This window comes from Tricharina praecox, assembly GCF_024521635.1.
Source record: "Tricharina praecox strain CBS 144465 chromosome Unknown BZA05scaffold_13, whole genome shotgun sequence".
Classification (NCBI taxonomy): Eukaryota; Fungi; Ascomycota; class Pezizomycetes; order Pezizales; family Pyronemataceae; genus Tricharina; species Tricharina praecox.
The window spans coordinates 255563-273446 of record NW_026250415.1 but is presented as its reverse complement, the minus strand read 5'-3'; the positions used below and the strand labels follow the sequence as shown (position 1 = coordinate 273446).

At 55.4% G+C, this 17884-nt stretch overlaps 7 protein-coding genes across 7 annotated transcripts; 3 read left to right on the top strand and 4 right to left on the bottom strand.

The window, feature by feature from the left end:
• Positions 1–177: 177 nt before the first annotated feature.
• BZA05DRAFT_51743 (uncharacterized protein) lies at positions 178–1862 on the bottom strand. The gene is made up of 3 exons (XM_051488385.1): positions 1552–1862; positions 1236–1469; positions 178–1141 (listed from the first exon to the last, which is right to left on the bottom strand). Exons 1-3 carry the CDS (start codon positions 1620–1622, stop codon positions 328–330), a joined length of 1119 nt encoding a protein of 372 aa, XP_051339073.1. The 5' UTR covers positions 1623–1862; the 3' UTR covers positions 178–327.
• A 535-nt stretch (positions 1863–2397) lies between these two features.
• On the bottom strand, positions 2398–3521 carry BZA05DRAFT_51733 (uncharacterized protein). The gene is made up of 2 exons (XM_051488384.1): positions 3142–3521; positions 2398–3071 (listed from the first exon to the last, which is right to left on the bottom strand). The coding sequence occupies exons 1-2, from the start codon at positions 3454–3456 to the stop codon at positions 2478–2480; spliced, it is 909 nt and encodes a 302-aa protein (XP_051339072.1). The 5' UTR covers positions 3457–3521; the 3' UTR covers positions 2398–2477.
• A 386-nt stretch (positions 3522–3907) lies between these two features.
• On the top strand, positions 3908–6977 carry BZA05DRAFT_51723 (uncharacterized protein). The gene is made up of 4 exons (XM_051488383.1): positions 3908–4362; positions 4458–4666; positions 4730–6072; positions 6119–6977. Exons 1-4 carry the CDS (start codon positions 4174–4176, stop codon positions 6760–6762), a joined length of 2385 nt encoding a protein of 794 aa, XP_051339071.1. The 5' UTR covers positions 3908–4173; the 3' UTR covers positions 6763–6977.
• Positions 6978–7041: 64 nt separating this feature from the next.
• On the top strand, positions 7042–10493 carry BZA05DRAFT_373878 (chromosome transmission fidelity protein 18). Its single transcript, XM_051481740.1, has 2 exons — positions 7042–9079; positions 9130–10493. The coding sequence occupies exons 1-2, from the start codon at positions 7105–7107 to the stop codon at positions 10131–10133; spliced, it is 2979 nt and encodes a 992-aa protein (XP_051339070.1). The 5' UTR covers positions 7042–7104; the 3' UTR covers positions 10134–10493.
• A 3540-nt stretch (positions 10494–14033) lies between these two features.
• On the top strand, positions 14034–14520 carry BZA05DRAFT_51685 (uncharacterized protein). The gene has a single exon (XM_051488382.1). It carries the CDS (start codon positions 14133–14135, stop codon positions 14430–14432), a length of 300 nt encoding a protein of 99 aa, XP_051339069.1. The 5' UTR covers positions 14034–14132; the 3' UTR covers positions 14433–14520.
• On the bottom strand, positions 14520–15729 carry BZA05DRAFT_51672 (uncharacterized protein). Its single transcript, XM_051488381.1, has one exon. The coding sequence runs from the start codon at positions 15463–15465 to the stop codon at positions 14608–14610; it is 858 nt and encodes a 285-aa protein (XP_051339068.1). The 5' UTR covers positions 15466–15729; the 3' UTR covers positions 14520–14607.
• BZA05DRAFT_51671 (uncharacterized protein) lies at positions 15730–16780 on the bottom strand. The gene is made up of 5 exons (XM_051488380.1): positions 16734–16780; positions 16502–16677; positions 16419–16426; positions 16176–16349; positions 15730–16125 (listed from the first exon to the last, which is right to left on the bottom strand). Exons 2-5 carry the CDS (start codon positions 16606–16608, stop codon positions 15995–15997), a joined length of 420 nt encoding a protein of 139 aa, XP_051339067.1. The 5' UTR covers positions 16609–16677; positions 16734–16780; the 3' UTR covers positions 15730–15994.
• Positions 16781–17884: the final 1104 nt, after the last annotated feature.

Genomic DNA, 17884 nt, shown 5'->3' with positions numbered 1-17884 from the left:
GCCTTTCATCCTCATCCCCGCGAGCATCGAAATCCAATTGCTACAGATACAGATACAGACAGACAGACAGCACAAAAGACTCGTATAAAAAATCAGGACGAAAAGGAAAAAAGCGATCCATACATAGAGTCATACACAATCCAATCCAATCCGAATTACTGGGAACCCCAAACGACAAGGAAGGAAACTAAACCGCACAGCAACAGCAACAGCAACAGCCCGCAACCATAAAGAGACACGGATTGTAAATACAGCTGGGATATCTCAGTCCGCCCGTGCCCGTGCGAAGAGCACTTCGAACAAACACCGGCGGGAAATGCAGAACATTCACCGTCTGGACAGAATCCCCACCCACAACGCCGCAATACCTCCGATCCCGGCCCCGATCATCTGCAGTTCCCTCCCGACTGTGGTCCCCACAGTCGCGACGGCAGCAGATCCCAGCAGCCCCCCGAACGTAAAGCCCTTGTAGTGGGCCAGGTACACACACAGCGCACGCGTGACCGCGTACGTGAGCGGGTCCGCCTTGTACTTGACACCGTCCCTGGCCGCACTGGTGGAGACCAGGTTGAACACCACCGCGTTGATGATGGGCAGGACGACGGCTGGGATCAGCCACGCCAGGAACGGCGCCCAGAACGTGGTCGTCAGGAGCACGAACAAGTCGGGGAGGATGTACTTGGTGCTTGGGTATCCGATCGCGTCGACCGCGGGCAGAGTGAGCTCGTACGTAACGGGGATGACCGCGACGAGCAGCAGCGTCGCCTCGAGTGCCAGCGACGCGACGTTGACCGAGATGACGTTTGACAGTCTATCACGGACGCCGACGGCCTTCTCTTTAATCTCGGACCTCTCGACTACGTCCATGGCCGAGGCCATGATGGCATTAGCGCGGTTCTCGATATCGTCCGCGACGGCGGCGGGCGACACCCCGTTCGCCACGACGGCAGGCGACGGCGCGTACGACAGCTTCACCGAGTTCGACGAGAGCGCGACGATCTTGGCGTCGCGCATGGGTGTCGGTAGGAGCTGCGTCGCCGCCGCTTCGGCTTCCCGGAGAGAGCGGATCGTGCGCGGCGTGCGCGTGCTCAAGCTGCGCGAGCCGGCGCGCGTCTTGCGCTCGGGTGTCGATTCTGTTTCGCTATGGGGGGTGGCACCGCGTCAGTTGTGGTCCATTTCCCCGCAGGGCGGAGGCCGCGCCGCAGGGTGGAGAGAGCCAGAGGAGAGGTATGTACGAGTATGTGGAGCCGGTCTCCTCAAAGGTGTTAGAGGTGAAGTGGTTGGTGGTCCGTCTCCGCGCACGCGTTGCGGAGGGCCCTTCCTCCGTCTTGACAGCCCGCTTCGTCGGAGAGCGCGCAACGCTCTCATAGTACGATGCGAAGGTCTCATCGCTGGACAGCTCCTTCTCGTTCGCCTGGAGGTATTGTGTCAGGAGCGCCTCGAGATCGGTCTTTAGGTAGCCTTCCGTGCTAGAAGCCAGTTAGCGCTATTGCGGGTTGCGGGCAACTGGGCGGGGTTGCGCAAAGAATGTAAACACTGGCTAGCACTCACTCAAGGCCGAGATGGTCGCAGAGGAGCATGAGCTCGCCCTTCTTTTTCTTGGTGATCCAGGTAGCTGACATGGCGAGGATTATGTGACGATGTTCCTACTGTAGATGACGTTTCGTGGGCGGCGCGGAGACGTAGAGCGGATGATGTACGAGGAAGATAAGGTACAGCTGAAGCGGGTTGCCGGTGGTGTGGGGGATTGGGAGAGATGAACTCTGTGCACCCTACTAGTAATAGTAGAGCAAGACGGGGACACGTTGAGGGTCCACCGACGACAACAACAACAATAACAACAAAGCATCGAGAAGATCAACCCCACCACAGCCAATCAAGAAGCCTGGAGATTTTGATAGACCTTAAACTGAACGCGGATAACAAGGTTGGGTAGCGCGATTGACATGGGGAGTCCTTTGGGTTGAATGGCAGCTGACAGAAGGGACGTTACTCTACTCTAATCTGGCGGTGTTTCGAGTGCCAAGAAAGGTACCTTGGCGAAACCATCGAAGCTCACGGTGACTGACATGTAACTCTTATTGCCCTCAACTGACAGGATCGATGTCGCGGTTGGATCTAGACATCAAACGTCAGAACGGGTTGACAGCCTCAATAGGATGGAATTAAGTTCTAACCGCCTAACCTGCCAACTACCAAGGCCCTTATCTATGTCTTCCCGGAGTTCTGTTCTATCGGAAAATATGCCCTGTTGCGGATATATCTACAGCAGGCAAACATCGAGTGACAAGAGATGGGGTTGGTGTTTTCAGGGCCGATACATGTTATCCCAATAACAGCAGCTGGACGGAACACCTGTTACCGACAATATCAACAGAGACGCCGATACAAAAGGAATTTCTGGACGTTGTGAGCAAGTCCTGGTGGTATGATATCTACATGTATGCCCCCTCTCTACAACCACATCGTACTGAGCCCTACCAATACTCCTTCTCAGGCGGCTGAACCTTATACGGCTTTCCCTGCCGCGTCAACTTTTGTGGTCCCGGGACGAGGAAGAAATCCACCTCCTCCCCATCGGCCTCGGGCCTCTTGAGCACTATTTCCGGCGCAAGCACCTTCCACGAGCCAGTCTCAGGGTCCTGCCTGATCGCTAAACTCTGCTGTAGAATGCGCTGATACAATCTCCTCCATGACCTCGGCGTCATTTCGTGCGGCCGCTCGCCATTCTTGACATCCTCTTCGGGGTCGATATTATTTCGTAGAGGAACCTTCCTCCGTGGTGGAATCGCCGTTTCTTCGCCGTTGGCGAGACGCTGCAGCCGGTCGAAATCTTCAAACGATAGCGGCGCGGGGCATTGCTCCACCAGCTTGGTGTGATGACGTTGAAGTATGCGTGGCTCCCGTGCCACCGGAAACGGGTCGTCCCAAATGTTCTTTTCGGGGAGTTTAATTTCGATGTTTTTGACATGCGCCTTCTGGAGGAGGGCTCGGAAAGGCTTTGAGGTGAACGGGTAACGTGTACGCGGATCGTCATGTGGGAGCTCGGGTTTGCCGTATTGCAGAATCGGCTAGAAATGTCGATCAGCAGACGGATCACCGTGATGGCACTCACTGCGCAGTTGACTGTAGCAAACCCACCCTGAGCAACTCGTGGCGCCGTTTGCCCCTCCTCCCCCACGCAATCTCCATAACCTTGATCAAGGGCTTCGGATACCCCAGATTCGCCTTCTTGATGAGGTTAATCCCATGTCGTGCCTCTTGCAGATGCTGCGTCAACCGCTTCTTCTCGTCATCGCGGCCTTCCTCGAATCTTTCTCGTATATGGCGTTTGAAGAAGTTTCGTGTAACGTCATCCTGGAGGACTCCCACCTGGCGGATCAAGTGGCGGTATATGATGAGGGGCCTAGCTTCGACGCCGCGCCAGACGCCGGGGATGATGTGGTATCGGCCCATGGGTGTGAAGTGGTGGATGTTGTAGAGGATTTTTTTCTCGAGGCGTTGCGTTGCGTTTCGAGGCGTTTATGTTTGCAGCTACGGAAAGTTCGAGATGCCAAGACATCAGCCCAGATTTTCGGGTTTTCTTCACCTGAATCTTGTCACGATCTGGACGCGTAAAGCCATTTGAGATCTCTTCCATATCGGACCAAAGATTCGAAACCGTCCATCATTGATCACTCAATCCATCGCCTGCTGTACACATCTTCTCGCAGACGCGGTGCACGCATCAACGTGAAGACATCTCCACACTTTGAGTTTACGCGTTTTTTTTTCTCCCTGGATAGCAGAGCGGGGCGATCGTACTCTCCCGTGTTCGCCCGTCGAAATCTTGGCCTGCTATTAGTTCCTCCTTCCTCCTCCCTCCCTGCTGACTCGCCGTATCATTTACGCGCCTCGTCAGGAAGTACGAAGCAGGGATTCACGGCGAGAGAGCGTCGTTCCTGACTCGTTGCTTTTCTTCTCCCGAGGCGGGCGAGCGAGCAAGGAGTCACCTCAAACCCGTTCCTTCCCCTACCTCCCTCTAACCTAGCACCGCACGTCGTCCGTCCTTTTGCGTACGTCGCGCTAAGTTCCAACACGCACCACACGCACGCAACGCTCCTCTTCTGCTTCTCCACCCCAACAATCCATCACCAAAGAAACCACCCCCCCACGATAGAGAGAGAGAGAGAGATGGCGTCCTCGGCTATACCACCACCACCACCGAACTTCGTTCGTAGCAGCTCGTCGTCGCTCACCGCTACCTCGTTCCACGGCGGAAACTCTTTTTCCCAGACCGCCAACTCGACTCCTGCCGGTACGCCGCCTCCGCCTCAGTCCTCGCAGCTCGACCCCCGCAATGGCCCGCCGACGATATATACCGTGAGTGGCTTCCAGCACGCTACACTAATCTATACTGTCTCCGACAGTAAGGGGGTTGACTATTACTTACCGATGTGTGGGTTTTTGTGGTGCAGGCGATCTACTCGGGCGTCCCCGTTTACGAGATGATGGTCAACAACGTGGCGGTGATGCGACGGCGAGACGACTCGTGGCTGAATGCGACACAAATCCTTAAGGTTGCTGGTGTCGAGAAGGGAAAGCGCACGAAGGTCTTGGAGAAGGAGATACTGTCCGGAAAGCATGAGAAGGTTCAGGGCGGGTACGGGAAGTACCAGGGTACATGGTTAGTCGGGGCTGTGACTGGTGGTGCACGCTACGTCACTCGCTAACTCACCGCGATGGGCAGGATCGACTTCCAGCGCGGACGTGACTTTTGTAGAGCCTATGGTGTTGAGGATCTTCTCTCGCCGCTACTGGATTTGGATACGACGTCGGCAGCGGGGCACGATTCTACTCCGACCAAGGAGCAGGCGATGGCGGCGAAACGAAAGCGGATGTACAACTCTAGTCTCAACCATGCTAACGGCGGAGCCAGTCCGATATTCGCACCCATCTCATCGACTGTGACGAACGCCTTTACAGCGCTGGGGAAGGCCAGCGCGCGCCACGAATCGCCTGGCCCTCGTCCGCAGGGAATCGCACCGATGCCGCCGACAGCGCAGGGCGGGCCGATGCGGAACGAGGTGCACAGCCAGCAGGGATGGCCACCGCCGCCCGCCAGTATCGCCTCGGAACTGAGTTTCGGCCAGTCGCAGTCGCAGAATTACCCCGACTCCGCGTATGCGTCGCAGAATATCATGGTTGCCGAATACAAGCCCGAAATCCACGAGCCGCCCCGGAAGCGCGTGCGTGCTAGCACTCCGACCAACAGTGACATCCCCGTAGATCTGTTCCAGCCGCAGCTCGATGCTCCATTGCCGCCGCTCAATCCCGACCTCATCCCTAATGCCGACCAGGCGAGGCAAACGCTCATGGATGTGTTTGTGCACTCGGAAAGCGAGGCGATCGCACATCTGGAAGGATTGACCCGAGAGCAGGTCGATGTGCCGTTAGACAACATGGGTAGTGCTGCAATTCATTGGGCAGCTTCGCTGGCGAGGGTCAACCTCATCCGAGCACTAATTGCACGCGGGGCTTCCATATACCGCGTCAACGAGGCTGGCGAGACGGCGTTGGTTCGCGGCTGCTTCTGCACCAACAACTTTGACCAATCCTCGTTCCCGCAGCTATTGAACCTGCTCCACCCCACCATTTCCATCGCGGACAACAACGGTCGGACGATACTGCATCACATCGCGCTGAAGTCCGGGATGAAGGGTCGCAGTGCAGACGGACGCTACTACCTGCATTGCCTGCTCGAGTTCATCGCCAAGCATGGTGCGTCCTCGTCGTCTGCGCAGCGTGGGCCCGGCCCCAAGGTCATGAACCTGGGCCGCTTCATCACGGATATCGTCAACGCGCAGGACAAGAGCGGGGACACGGCGTTGAACATTGCTGCTCGTATAGGAAACAAGAGTATTGTCAACCCGTTGTTGGAGGTAGGTGCGGACTCGAGTATTCCAAACCGCGCGGGGTTGAGACCAGTCGACTTTGGTATCGGCGGGGAGCCGGCGCCAGTTCCCCGCGGCAGAGAGCAGACTTGGACTGTGCCCCCAGCGGTGGTGCAGAAGAGGGAGGATATCGTGAAGTGTAAGCCTACTGCTCCTTTGACACAGTGCCGACTGACTTCTTTTAGCTATGAAAGAGGTTATCGCTGGGATCGAGAAGGATTTCCAAATTGAGATCGAGGGTAAGCAGGAGCAGGTATCGACGACACTAAACCAACTTCGCGAGGTGACGCTCAAACTCGGCAAGGAGCGAGAGAACATGGACCAGATCCGGCAACGCTCACGCGAGCACGCCGAGCTACGGCAGCACTGTAAAAACCTGCGGCGTGCGATCGAGGAAGAAAACGCTCGCTTCGCCGCGCAGTTTCCTACCACTAATGGAAGCCAGCCCGAAGGAGAAACTGCCGATGCGCCGTTCCAACTCAAGAAATCGCTGCTAGCTCCGGTTAATAACATCTCCAACCTCACCGCTCAGCAGCTGGAGTACGTCAAAGGGCTCCCATCGGCGCCCGTGTTGAAGGCACGACTCAGGGCGTACCATGCAAACGAAGATGCGTTGCGCGAGAAGGCGGCTAGACTCCACGATAGGTCGACGGACCTGGAGGAAAAGTTTAGACGGGTTGTGGCGCTGTGTACCAACGTGGACGAAGAAAGGGTCGACTCGCTGCTGGAAGGTCTCGTTCAAGCTGTCGAGAGCGATCCGGGCGAGGTCGATACAGCACGTGTCAGTAGTTTTTTGAGGAAGGTGGATGAAAGTGTTGGTGGTGATTGAATAAGTTGCAATGGCAGGGAGAATGGGATGATTTGTACATTTATTGCTTGGCTGTCTCTTTGATTTGCGCTTTCTATATCTCTCTCGTTGAATGTCGGATGTCGGATTGGCTTGGATGTGCGGATGGTTGGTGGTGGGTTAAGGCGTTGAAATGCATTTCTCCCTTTTTTGTGCATGCAGACTTATGGTATCCATGTTCATATCATCTCACTCGCTATCTCATTATATCACGTGCCCACCGGCGCGTTCACCCTGCACACAAACGCGCTTGATTTTGGTCCTTAAAATTCCCCCGTAACTGCAGATTTTACCCACGTAAACACGTACCACAATCCCAATCCAATGGACGAAATCCCCTCCGACTTCGACTACAGCCTCCTCCTCCAGTCCGACGCAGCGCCACCGTCTTCACAGCCCCTCCCCGATTTCACCGACGACCTCGAAGCCCTCCGCACCGTCGCCCAGGAACGTGTTGCGGAACTCACGCGCAAGGGAGTAGTGATACAGCACCGTTTGCACGACAAAACCCCCGTGTTCAGGAGCAGCAGTCTTCCGCCCGACTCGCCGACGCCGAAGGGAAGGGCCTTCGCTAGTTCGCCGCCACCGCCGGAAGATATGGAGGACAGTGCGGAGATCACTCCGAGACCGAAACCGAAGCAGACGAAGAGGTTTGTGCCCAACTTCTCGGCGCCGCTGAAGGGGGGGCTGTTTGGTGGCGTTAAGAAGCCGGTGGTTGAGGAGGAGGAGGAGGATAGGTCGCCGCTGGTGGACATGATTGCGCAGATGCGCGGGGAGTCGCCGTTACCGCCGCCAATACTGCACGAGGAAGACCAGCGGCTGGCGACGCTGAGCTTGATTTCGCAGATCGAGCAGGAGAGGGAGCAGGAGCAGGAACCGACACCAACACCAACACCACGCGCTGAACTACCCGAGGGCGAAAAAGTTACCATCGTCACCTCCTCCGGCGAGACATTCACGGTCCTGCGGCGGGAACGGGTGTTCGCCGAGACTGCACCTGCACCGACGGTCACTGCGACGAAGACTACCACTACCACTACAGGCGCTACCCCGAAGTACTACGGCATAGACATCCACAGTCTTCTCGACGACCTGGCGGCATCAAAGGCGATCGCCGCCGCCACCTTGCCCACCGCCGCCGCCACAATCGAAGAACCCACTATCCCCGCGGCTTCGCACAAGAAGCGCCTCCTCTGGACCGAAAAGTACCGCGCCAAGAAGTTTACGGACCTGGTGGGCGACGAGCGGACGCACCGCGACGTGCTGCGGTGGCTCAAGGGCTGGGACAAGCTCGTGTTCCCATCGCAGCAGCGGCTGAAGCGGAAAGTCCCCGCCGCATCCGGCGAGGCCGACGAGGAGCCGCTGGAGCACCGGAAAATCCTCCTGCTGCATGGGCCGCCGGGACTGGGGAAGACGACGCTCGCGCATGTTGCCGCCCGTCAGGCGGGATATGAGCCCTTGGAAATCAACGCGTCCGACGATCGCACCGGCGGCGTGGTCAAGGGGAAGATCAGGAATATGCTCACGATCGAGGGCGTCAAGTCGTGTGGCCTGACTAGTGGGAAGAAAAAGCAGATCGCCGGACGGCCGGTGTGTTTGGTCATCGATGAGATCGATGGTGTTACTGGAGGTGGTGGCGGCAGTGGCTCCGAGGCCGGCTTCATCAAGGCCCTCATCGATTTGATAGTAGCGGATCGCGAGGCGACGGAGGAGCGGAATTCCGGGACGAAGAAGAAGAGGCGTAGGAGGAATGGTGAGGAGGATGGGTTTCGGCTGTTGAGGCCGATTATCGCGGTGTGTAACGACCTGTACGCGCCCGCGTTGAAACCACTGCGGCAGTTCGTTGAGGTGGTGCAGATGCGTGTGCCGCCTGTGGGATTGCTGGTGGAGAGGCTGGAGTGGATATTTGAGAAGGAGGGGTATGCGACGGAGGATGGTGCGGTGAGGAAGATCGTTGAGCTCTCGGGTTCCGTCTCGTCGAGGAAGGGCGATATGAGAGGTGCTCTGGTCAATGGCCAGTGGATTGCTGCGAGGCTGAAGTCTACGGGCGGCCGGAAGCGACAGGTGTTGACGCGGAGTGCGGTCGAGCTGGAGCTCATGGGATCGAGGATAGGTGATTCCGATGGAAAGGGTGCCGGTGGTGGGAGAATGGCTATGCGTGATGCGTTGGAGTCGGTCTTTCACATACAGAAGGAGCCACCGCAGCGGAGAGGTGCGGTCAAAGCGGTCAAGAAGTCGTCGACGCAGAAGCTGCAGGAGCTCGTCGAGGGACTAGGGGAGTTCGATAAGCTTACAACGGGTAAGATTTCAATGCCGTCTTTGCCGATGCAGTTACTGAAATCTTCATAGAGTGCTTTGCAACATATCCGACCAAAAACTTCAATGACGACTCCTGTCTCACCAAACCTAACGCCGCCTACGAGTGGCTTTGGTTCGCCGACCTGCTCTCTAACCGAGTGAGCAGCGAGGTCTCGTCCGCATCATACCTAACCTACCCGATCCTCGCATTCCACCGCCTCTTCGCCTCTTCCACCAGCAGCAGTTCCTCGCGCCCCGACAACTTCGACCCAACCGAAGAAGTGGCACTCTTCACCGGCCCTAGCGCAGACTGGGAAGCCTACGAAGCCAAGAAAGAAAACACTTCCATAATTGCCTCCATTCACAGCTCGATAAAATCCCCCCGCCTCTCCATGTTGTTCAATAGCCCTAGCATAATCGCCATGGAGCTCTCGCCGCTCGCAAACCGCATGATGTCGCCGCACGTAAACCCCGTCATGGTCAGCGGGTCGGGGTACGCGATTGCCAGTGTCCGGCGGGACACGGAGAAGCGCATGGTCGCGCGCGCCGTCGACGCTATGGACGCCCTCGGCGTCAAGTTCGAAAAAGTCCGGGTGGAGGGAATCGCCACGGGCTCGGGCTGGGCATTCCGTATGGACCCGCCGATCGACGCCCTCGGCATATACCCCACCTTCAAAGCTCCCAGTGTTGAGCCCGTGCGCTACGCTGTACGCCAGGTCCTCGATCAGGAGTGGCGGAAGCTGCAGGCGCTGAAAGATAAACTTGCGGCGGAAGCGCGGCGTGGTGAAGTGCTCGGTGAGGTTCTGCCACAACCTCCACCACAACAGCAGCAGATCGGCTTGAAGCCCGCGGCTAAAGTAAAACGCGACTTCTTTGGTCGTGTGATCTCGGAGTTGCCGGTCGGGTTGGAGGTCGCCGGGGATAATCCGAGGAAGAAGCGGAGGGTGGTGCTCACCGAGGGAAAGAGTGATACTTGGGTTACGTATAATGAGGGGTTTAGTAATGCGGTTAGAAAGGGGATTAGGATTGATGAGCTGATGGAAGGGTTGATTTGAGCTGACGACGAGCGGGGGAGTGGAGTTGGGTGCGGGTTTGCTTTTGGATACACTCAGAGGGGAATGCATTGTTTTACTCGGGTGTGGTTGATTTCTCGCTGGAGGATAGTAATCCTCATCAACGGGTCCTTGACGGAGTATTATGGAAGATGCATCGGACGATAAACCATCGGGAAAGCCCGACGTTTGACACAGAACCAGTCGTGCGCAACCATGTGGGTAAAATGCATGGGCGGCACAGTCACGGGGCATCAGCTGGAGAACAACGGGGATACAGTGAGCTGGGCCTCCACAGGCATCCTCCAGTAGGTCCGCACGCTAGATATAGAGTCAACATAAAATCAACGCTCATTACTCCAGTGCTTTCAGCGGGATTACTGAAGAGACCGCGGTGGTTATGTGGACGAGGGCGAGTGCTGCAATGTGAACGGGCCACAGCAGAATCAACTTCGAAAACAGTCAAGCTGCTGCATGCGCCATCAGAGGGGTGTGTGGAATTAATGCTCGATGACCTATTGTAAGGGACTTTGCGTACCGATACAGGTTGCTTTGGGAAGCGTTTTTTCAAGTCCACTCGAATGCTTTTGATATCACGCGCTGCTAACCTATCAGCTCTGATCTGGATTGCGTCAACCTCATGTACTGCAACAGATTCACATCTGCCGGACACGCCGGGATACTTACCATGATCTATCGGCAAATTGGTCGGATGCAATACTCGTGAATAAGTACCTAAGTAAGTATCTATCCCATGACCGTTGAGTCAGTCCCTCGCCCACTGCCCAGCGGTCACCCAACCTCCGCCGAACCGCGCCGTCAAGGATTTTTCACTGCACCGCGCTCTAGTTCAGAGCCGTCGCTGACGTGGCATACAATTCACGAATACCTTCCTCTCGGAACGATCTTCCATGTCTTCCGGTCCAGAGCATACACCTACCACATCTCCCCCCTCTCTCTTTTCTCTCTCTGGTACGGCGTTGTACATTACAATTTTTCAAAATACGAATGACGGCTAGTTGGACAGCGTCTATAAGTGCCCAGTCATGTCGCCAGGATATATTGAATCTGCACTTGGGAGTTGCCTATCCCGACATTCTGGAGGAACTGATTGACAATGGCTGTACTCTTCTCTAATACTGGAAAATGGGGGAGGGGCAGGCGTGCCGTTGTGCACCCCGAACCCCGTAGCCACTGGGGGATATGTTCGGTCCGTCGGGCTTCATCTCGAAATGGGTAGCCCCATCAATTCCATTGCTAGAGGAGGAGTAGCACGCTTCTATTTGAGAGCTTCCTATCTCGAAATTTTGGAGGAGGAGCTGATCAGTGCGGTGCAAAAATCAACATATTAATAACGGAAAGGCGGATGCACCGTTTCACAATTTACGGTTGGCGGGGGGATATTTTCCATTCGTTGAGCTCCTGCTCCAGTCGGGTATCAAGTTTCAACTTCATCAATTTCTCAAACATTAAGGGCATTCGGCACAAATTGTAGCCACTCCTGAAGCAATCACTGTTGAGCGCACGCGGTGCGAACTGGCCGTTCTTTGCAATACTGAACAGTTAGCCTGAAATAATTCAGTGGCTGCTTGACGCCGTCGGCCGGTGTTGATGTAATTACGGAGTATGCTGCCGAAGAATCAGCACTGGTTCAAACAGAACGAACGGAGGTTGTGGAGGTTCTCCTGGATCTCGGTGGTGACAGAAGTTATACGGACAGTGGGTGCGCGAGTATCGTCACTGGCCTACTACCACCACGGTCACCAGTCCGAGATTCCTGTGGCATGACTTCTGTTACTGGACGGTCCTGAAAGACGTCCGGACCCTACTCGGACGGTTGGACATCTATTGCGAGGCCTGTACGTTTTCATCTTGCTGAAGTGAGTCACGTGCAACATGAAGCAATCCGGAACGAGGCAAGCAACGTAGTGGCCGCTCCCGTGGTGACGTGTCTTCGGTAAGCTTTTTTCCCATTATATTTGACAGAGTGCGCTTTCAACGTACAACATTAGTGGTGGCGGTTTTGACACTTGAGGGGCAACTCTCGAGCTTAGTGTTCGACATAGTCCGGTTTGTACTGCAGTCTGGACTGGACGGACTGCGTAAAAGTAGTCAGTCCGGTCCATGGATTCCGTAGACTAGATGCGGACTGCAGTCGACTGCAGTCCGATGTGCACTTGGTGGTTGCACTTAAGACCGAATAAAAACCACCTTTGGGTGCTCAATCTTCCGTATCACTTAAAATTCATTATGTTCTCTTCTGCCATCAAGCCTTAATTTGGCGTAATTTTGCCTAGAAGAAAAATGGTTTCTTTAAGTCTTGGTATCGGACCGCAGTCCGTCCTGTCGTCGAATGGTTTTGGACTAGTCCGTCAGCGCACTGCTCCCAGACGGACTGCCAAGATACAGTCCAGTCCAGTCACAGACTCAAGACATGACTCTGGTCACCGAGAGGATTTGACTCTAGTCACCGGGCACGAGGAGTGGTTGGTGTAGAAAGGGCCCCACCAGTTTGGATTCAGGAAGCTATTCCAGTATCCAGCCCCGCTACTCCAGTATCCAGCCCAGCTCCCAGCCCGGAGCCCTCAAAGTTAAATTCCAGAGCTGGGCATTCTTATTGGTCATTCTTTTTAGACCCGTGGTTTTTAAGAAAAAACCCTGGCAGCCTGTTTAAGCATCCCTACTATGCGGGAAACTGCCACCACCAAACAAAGATTGACAACGATCTCCATCCCGATATGTGGGCGCCCGACCTAACTTGTCGGCTGCCAAGGCATCGGCTCCCCGGTTGAGGAGCAGCTGCACCACCACCCTGTGTCCTCTCGCCGAGGCCAGATGTAGCGGCGTCCGCCGTTCCTTGTCGGCCGCCGAGACGTCAGCTCCAGAATCCAAGAGCAGCTGGGCTACTGCAAGATGTCCTCGAGATGACGCCAGGTGCAGCGGCGTCACCGAAATCTCGTCAGTGGCCGAGACGTCTGCTCCCGCATCTACGAGCAGCTGGGCTACTGCAAGACATCCGCGAGATGAGGCCAGGTGCAGAGGCGACTCCCCGTACCTGTTAGGGGCTGATTTTTTGGCCCCCAGGTTAACTAGTAGCCGCGCCACAGCCTCGTGTCCTCTCACCGAGGCAAGGTGCAGCGGCGACATCCCTGTGATAGTAGTGGCCGATATGTTGCCTCCATAGCCGACGAGAAGCTGGACGACCGAATCATGCCCACGTCCCGATGCCAGGTGCCGTGGCGTATGCCCCCTCTTGTCCGTCGCCGAGACGTCGGCTCCAAGGTCGACAAGCAACCGGACCACTGCCGTGAACCCTCCAATCGAGGCTAGGTGGAGCGGTGTCTGCCTTTGCTTGTCGGTAGCCGCTAAATCGGCTCCAAGATCTACAAGCAGCCGTGTTGCTGACTCGTGTCCTTCCCACGACGCCACGTGCAGCGGTGTCGCTCCATCTATGTTGACGGCCGGTGTATTGGCACCCTGATTGATGAGGAACTGGGTAAATGACTCGAGCCCACCCCTCGCTGCCAGATGTAGCGGCGTCTCGGCGCTCATGTCGGTGGCCGAAATGTCGGCTCCCCGATCGAGGAAAAGGCAGGCGACAGCCTCATGCCCTCCCCCCAACACCTGCTGTAGCTGTGCCAGTCCATCAAGATCGTCTGTGGCTGAGACGTCGATTCCCCTGTCGTTGAGCAGTCCGACCACCGTCTCGTACTGCAGCGGCATCCGCTGGTAATTACGCCGGGGGACCGAGACTTCGATTACTGAGGCGTCCAACAGCGGGGCCAACGCGTCCGAAGCTCCCATCAAGGCCTGGTGCAACGGCGTTCGCCCGTAACCACCACCGGCAGCCGAAACATCGGCTTCCCGAGCGCTAAGCAGTCGGGCCACCGCCGCGCTCGGCCCCTCCCAGTCTAGAAGCGGCAACGACTTATAATCGTCGCGGATCGACCGGAAAGTCTTCGTGCGCCCTCCCTTCACAGCTAGATGTGGCGGTGTCCGTAAATGCCGCCGGCGCCTAAGACGTCGGCCCCCCGGTCGAGAAGCAGCCTGGCCACCGCCTCGTACCCTCCCTCAGAGGCTAGATTCAGCGACGACTCTCTGTCCAAATTGGCAGCCGATACGTCGGCTCCCTGGTCCACCAGTAGTCGAGCTATCGCCTGGTGTCCTCGCTTCGAGGCAAGGTGCAGTGGTGTCTCCTGTTTCTTGTCGGTGGCCGAAATGTCGGCTCCGCGGTCTAGCAGCAGCTTGGCGATTGTCTCGTGTCCTTGCCACGAGGCCAGGTGCAGCGGCGTTCATTCATGAGTGCCAACGGTGGCTGCGACATCGGCTCCACGGTCTACCAGCAACTGGACTACCACCGCATGCCCACCCTCTGAGGCCAGGTGCAGTGGCGTCTCCCCTCCCTCTTGTGCCTCGAGGAGCAGCCCATACGGGTTTCGCACGCCGGCGGCGGCTCGCGTGTCTAGCAGTAGCCGGACTATTTCCACATCTCCAAAACTAGACGCGTAGAGAAGTAATCGGGGTAGAAGAGCCTCCTGCGCGGACTCGGAGACGTTAGGGAACCTCCGTTGTACCCAAAAACACAGACTGACGATAGAGTGTCGTCGCCTGCTTGCCGCACTGCGTGTGTCCTGCACCAAAATATGTCACGGCTATGCCTATCGACCTGAACACAGCGCTGATGATAGTTGGCCCATCGCTGGTAGTTACTGCCCGATACGAATGTATTCCAGAGGCCAGTCACAGCTTGACAGTTATCTTTGTCTTCGCACTGGGCGAAGTGCCATGGCGAGAACACCACCGAGTACAACAATAGGTGGCGAGCATTGTAATCCGCCTGTCTAGTTTCCAGGGTTTCGTCGTATTCTCCCCATGACGAAGCGCAGAGCAGTAAAAGACAGACTTTCAATATTTCGACATGAGAATTGAACTTTACCAATTGTGTTTCCAAGTACTCTTCGACTGAAAGATGTGCGAACCGGAACACATCCAGTCGCTCGTCCAAGATGATGAAGCCCTGACACGCTTTCAATAAGTCATTCGCCTGCACCGGATAGTGGAGGACCCCTCCTGAGCCGTCAAGCTCGACCGTGATCGCATCGAGCAGGGTTTCAGTTCGTAAGGGTTCGTATGAACACTGGATCCACCGAAAGGCGTTGATTGCCAGTTGGGGTGCACTGCCTTTCTGGGTCTCAATACGCTTGTATATTTCGTCATAGGCTGTCGTCAGGGTATCCGGAAGAGCCATCAGGCTACATCGTACATCCCTTTGAGTGCCCATCTCGCAGAGGAACGTAATCTGAAGAGCGGCTAGTTGGAACCTGCATTCAGCCATCAGTTGCTATTCTCTTTGGTGGTTGAAATAGTCACTTGTATTCCCTTCGAACGCCTATCAAGGACATTGCATATTTCGTCTTTAAGCTGATCAAGGACAATGCTGTGAAGCAGTTGCTTCTCTTTGATAGCACCGTGGACTTGCGCTTGTATGAATCGGTGAATATCGAGGACGTTGTCGTCCGGTTGCAACTCAATCCTGGGGAAACTCTCAAGCTGCAAGAGGATATCGGTATCCATTCGAGTGGTCGCAAAAATCTTGACCTTCTTTGATTTTTCCATGACATACTGCAGTGACTTCAGTAGTTTTATCCGGATTCGGTGGTCGACTTCGTCCAAGGCATCGAGGCAGATTGTCGTCTGCGGATATATGTCCGTGAGTTGAATGAGGAGCTCCTGGCTTTCTGTAAGACTTAGCCGCGAAGACCTTTGCCCTTTCCGTTCTCGTTCTTGGTAGAAATCTACCACCGGTTGTAGTAGGTTGTCCACTCTAGACTCGTTTGTTTGGGCAAGCTGCTGGACAAGTGTGCTCAAGATGCTCTCTGGGTTTCGGCGATTTGCCTCGGCTCGGTTGCAATAGAAGTATGCGACTTTCCCGGGAGTGGGGTTCGAAGGAAATAATCAACGACTGTCAAGGCAATGTAGGTTTTGCCGACTCCAGCTAGACGAGCCGGTAAGCCGAGAACTGACCGTAAGTGAGTGATTTCTTACGGATTCCTCGCAACAACAACAGCAGAGAAACGTTCGATGCTCTCCAGGTGCGATACTCATCCTTGTCGAAGATCCACGTACCAGTGCCGTCTAGACGACAATCACTGATACTCCTGTGGTGGCTGGTGTATGGAATCGTCGATATCCATTCCAAGATCTCGGACCGCCGGGACCCTTATCAAACTACTGTGTCAGAGGGTTTTCAAAAATTGTAGGCCGCTAATCCGCAGTAGAGCAACTTACTTTCCGATCTACCGACGGCCTCGTGTTAGCAAGTACTACTATTCGTAACCTCATTGCTTATGGCAAGCTGGAGAGAAATTTACCCATCAGAAACGAAGGTCTGTCCGCCATGAAACTCCCCTCCGACAAACTCGGAGTGCATGCTGTTCCGGTAGATCCGGCCATCGTCTAGCTTTGGGATGCTAGGCATGTTGCGCAGGCAGCGGTGACGGTCGGATATATAGTCGCGCGTCCTTGTTCGATCGATGCTTTAGGTAGGCTTCGACTGCCGCTGGAGATGTTGGGTTGGCCAGGACAAGCAGGCAGTATGCTCACCTCTTAACGTGGACGGTAATTCGGTCTGAAAATCGCGGGTTTGCTCGATAGTTGGGATTGATCGTTGAAGGCTGCTTAGCAAGTTTCAACGGTTTTCACACGTCCTTTCTTACCCCGCTTCATCCAGTCATTCAGCAAATTGGACGTGCATGACTATGCATGCACGGTCGCGGGTTCTCTGTCCCTCATTGGTATGTTCTAACGAGCAGCAAGCAGATACTACGTTCTACTCCCCACCAATCATGCAGCCGAGGTGTCCAAATTGCGGTCGCTATAGACTTGCGGGACGGCTGATAGGCGTTCGCCGTGTCGGCTTTACGACAAAACATCCAAAGCTGATGGACCGCCGTCAACCCTGACCGCCGTCTCGCGAAGAACCAGCGCCCCGGAGTCACGCTGAGGGAATGTGTGTATTCGCCTTCGCCTGATAGCTATTTTCTGCGGTAGCGCCGCGAGTTTCAGCTGGATCGTGCTATGAAAATCCCTGCGACTGTCAAGTGGGAAGTCGAATATTTTGAGGTTGGCGGTGGTCGGGTTTGACGTGAGGGAATGTACTCTTATAGGCGTAACCGATGACGCCTGTCTTTGCCATGGGGGGGAAGCTCCGGAAGTGTCGCAGTGCTGATGTTTACAACTTTGCAAAATAGGAGTGTTGTGATGGATACCTGATGCGTATGCTTTTCATCACGGCGGTAGGTCCTATATATACCATCTAGAGCTATGTAATAAGCCAACGGCATTACAGCAGCCTTAGATGAGGGCGATTTTGATTGACTCCCCGATAAGAAATCTTTACTAACATCAGTATTTGTTTTCAATGTAACTTACCGTACAATAAGTCTTGGTCGGGGTTTTCAAATTCTTGGTCATATGGATGCATCAGCCTTCAACAATCATAAGTACCGTGAAAATGCATTCCGAGTCATACGTTCTCAGCAAAACCTACTAACTGTGACGCCTGATGAGCTTATAAGAGTTTCATGAGGATGCGCCTATGGCAGGCATATTCATCGCCATGTCAGGTACAGGGCGCATACACGGTAGGGGTGTGACACCCCGAAAGGTATCGGAGGTCACGACGGTCGCAAGAGATGTGATTAGATAGTTCGGGTGGTTAGAATAGAGTTGCGAGCCGAAGGGATAGTGAGAAG

What these genes read in the sequence shown, in the direction of transcription:
- BZA05DRAFT_51685 (XM_051488382.1), top strand. Translation starts at nt 14,133, where the DNA reads ATGCCGCCGGCGCCTAAGACGTCGGCCCCCCGGTCGAGAAGCAGCCTG.
- BZA05DRAFT_51671 (XM_051488380.1), bottom strand. Translation starts at nt 16,608, where the DNA reads ATGCCTAGCATCCCAAAGCTAGACGATGGCCGGATCTACCGGAACAGC. An exon ending in GTTGTTGTTGCGAGGAATCC is followed by an intron (nt 16,126 to 16,175) that starts GTAAGAAATCAC and finishes CGGCTCGTCTAG; the next exon opens with CTGGAGTCGGCAAAACCTAC.
- BZA05DRAFT_51743 (XM_051488385.1), bottom strand. Translation starts at nt 1,622, where the DNA reads ATGTCAGCTACCTGGATCACCAAGAAAAAGAAGGGCGAGCTCATGCTC. An exon ending in TGCGACCATCTCGGCCTTGA is followed by an intron (nt 1,470 to 1,551) that starts GTGAGTGCTAGC and finishes ACTGGCTTCTAG; the next exon opens with CACGGAAGGCTACCTAAAGA. An exon ending in GAGACCGGCTCCACATACTC is followed by an intron (nt 1,142 to 1,235) that starts GTACATACCTCT and finishes CACCCCCCATAG; the next exon opens with CGAAACAGAATCGACACCCG.
- BZA05DRAFT_51733 (XM_051488384.1), bottom strand. Translation starts at nt 3,456, where the DNA reads ATGGGCCGATACCACATCATCCCCGGCGTCTGGCGCGGCGTCGAAGCT. An exon ending in GGCGCCACGAGTTGCTCAGG is followed by an intron (nt 3,072 to 3,141) that starts GTGGGTTTGCTA and finishes CGACATTTCTAG; the next exon opens with CCGATTCTGCAATACGGCAA.
- BZA05DRAFT_373878 (XM_051481740.1), top strand. Translation starts at nt 7,105, where the DNA reads ATGGACGAAATCCCCTCCGACTTCGACTACAGCCTCCTCCTCCAGTCC. An exon ending in GTTCGATAAGCTTACAACGG is followed by an intron (nt 9,080 to 9,129) that starts GTAAGATTTCAA and finishes AAATCTTCATAG; the next exon opens with AGTGCTTTGCAACATATCCG.
- BZA05DRAFT_51672 (XM_051488381.1), bottom strand. Translation starts at nt 15,465, where the DNA reads ATGGCTGAATGCAGGTTCCAACTAGCCGCTCTTCAGATTACGTTCCTC.
- BZA05DRAFT_51723 (XM_051488383.1), top strand. Translation starts at nt 4,174, where the DNA reads ATGGCGTCCTCGGCTATACCACCACCACCACCGAACTTCGTTCGTAGC. An exon ending in GCCCGCCGACGATATATACC is followed by an intron (nt 4,363 to 4,457) that starts GTGAGTGGCTTC and finishes TTTGTGGTGCAG; the next exon opens with GCGATCTACTCGGGCGTCCC. An exon ending in GAGGGAGGATATCGTGAAGT is followed by an intron (nt 6,073 to 6,118) that starts GTAAGCCTACTG and finishes GACTTCTTTTAG; the next exon opens with CTATGAAAGAGGTTATCGCT.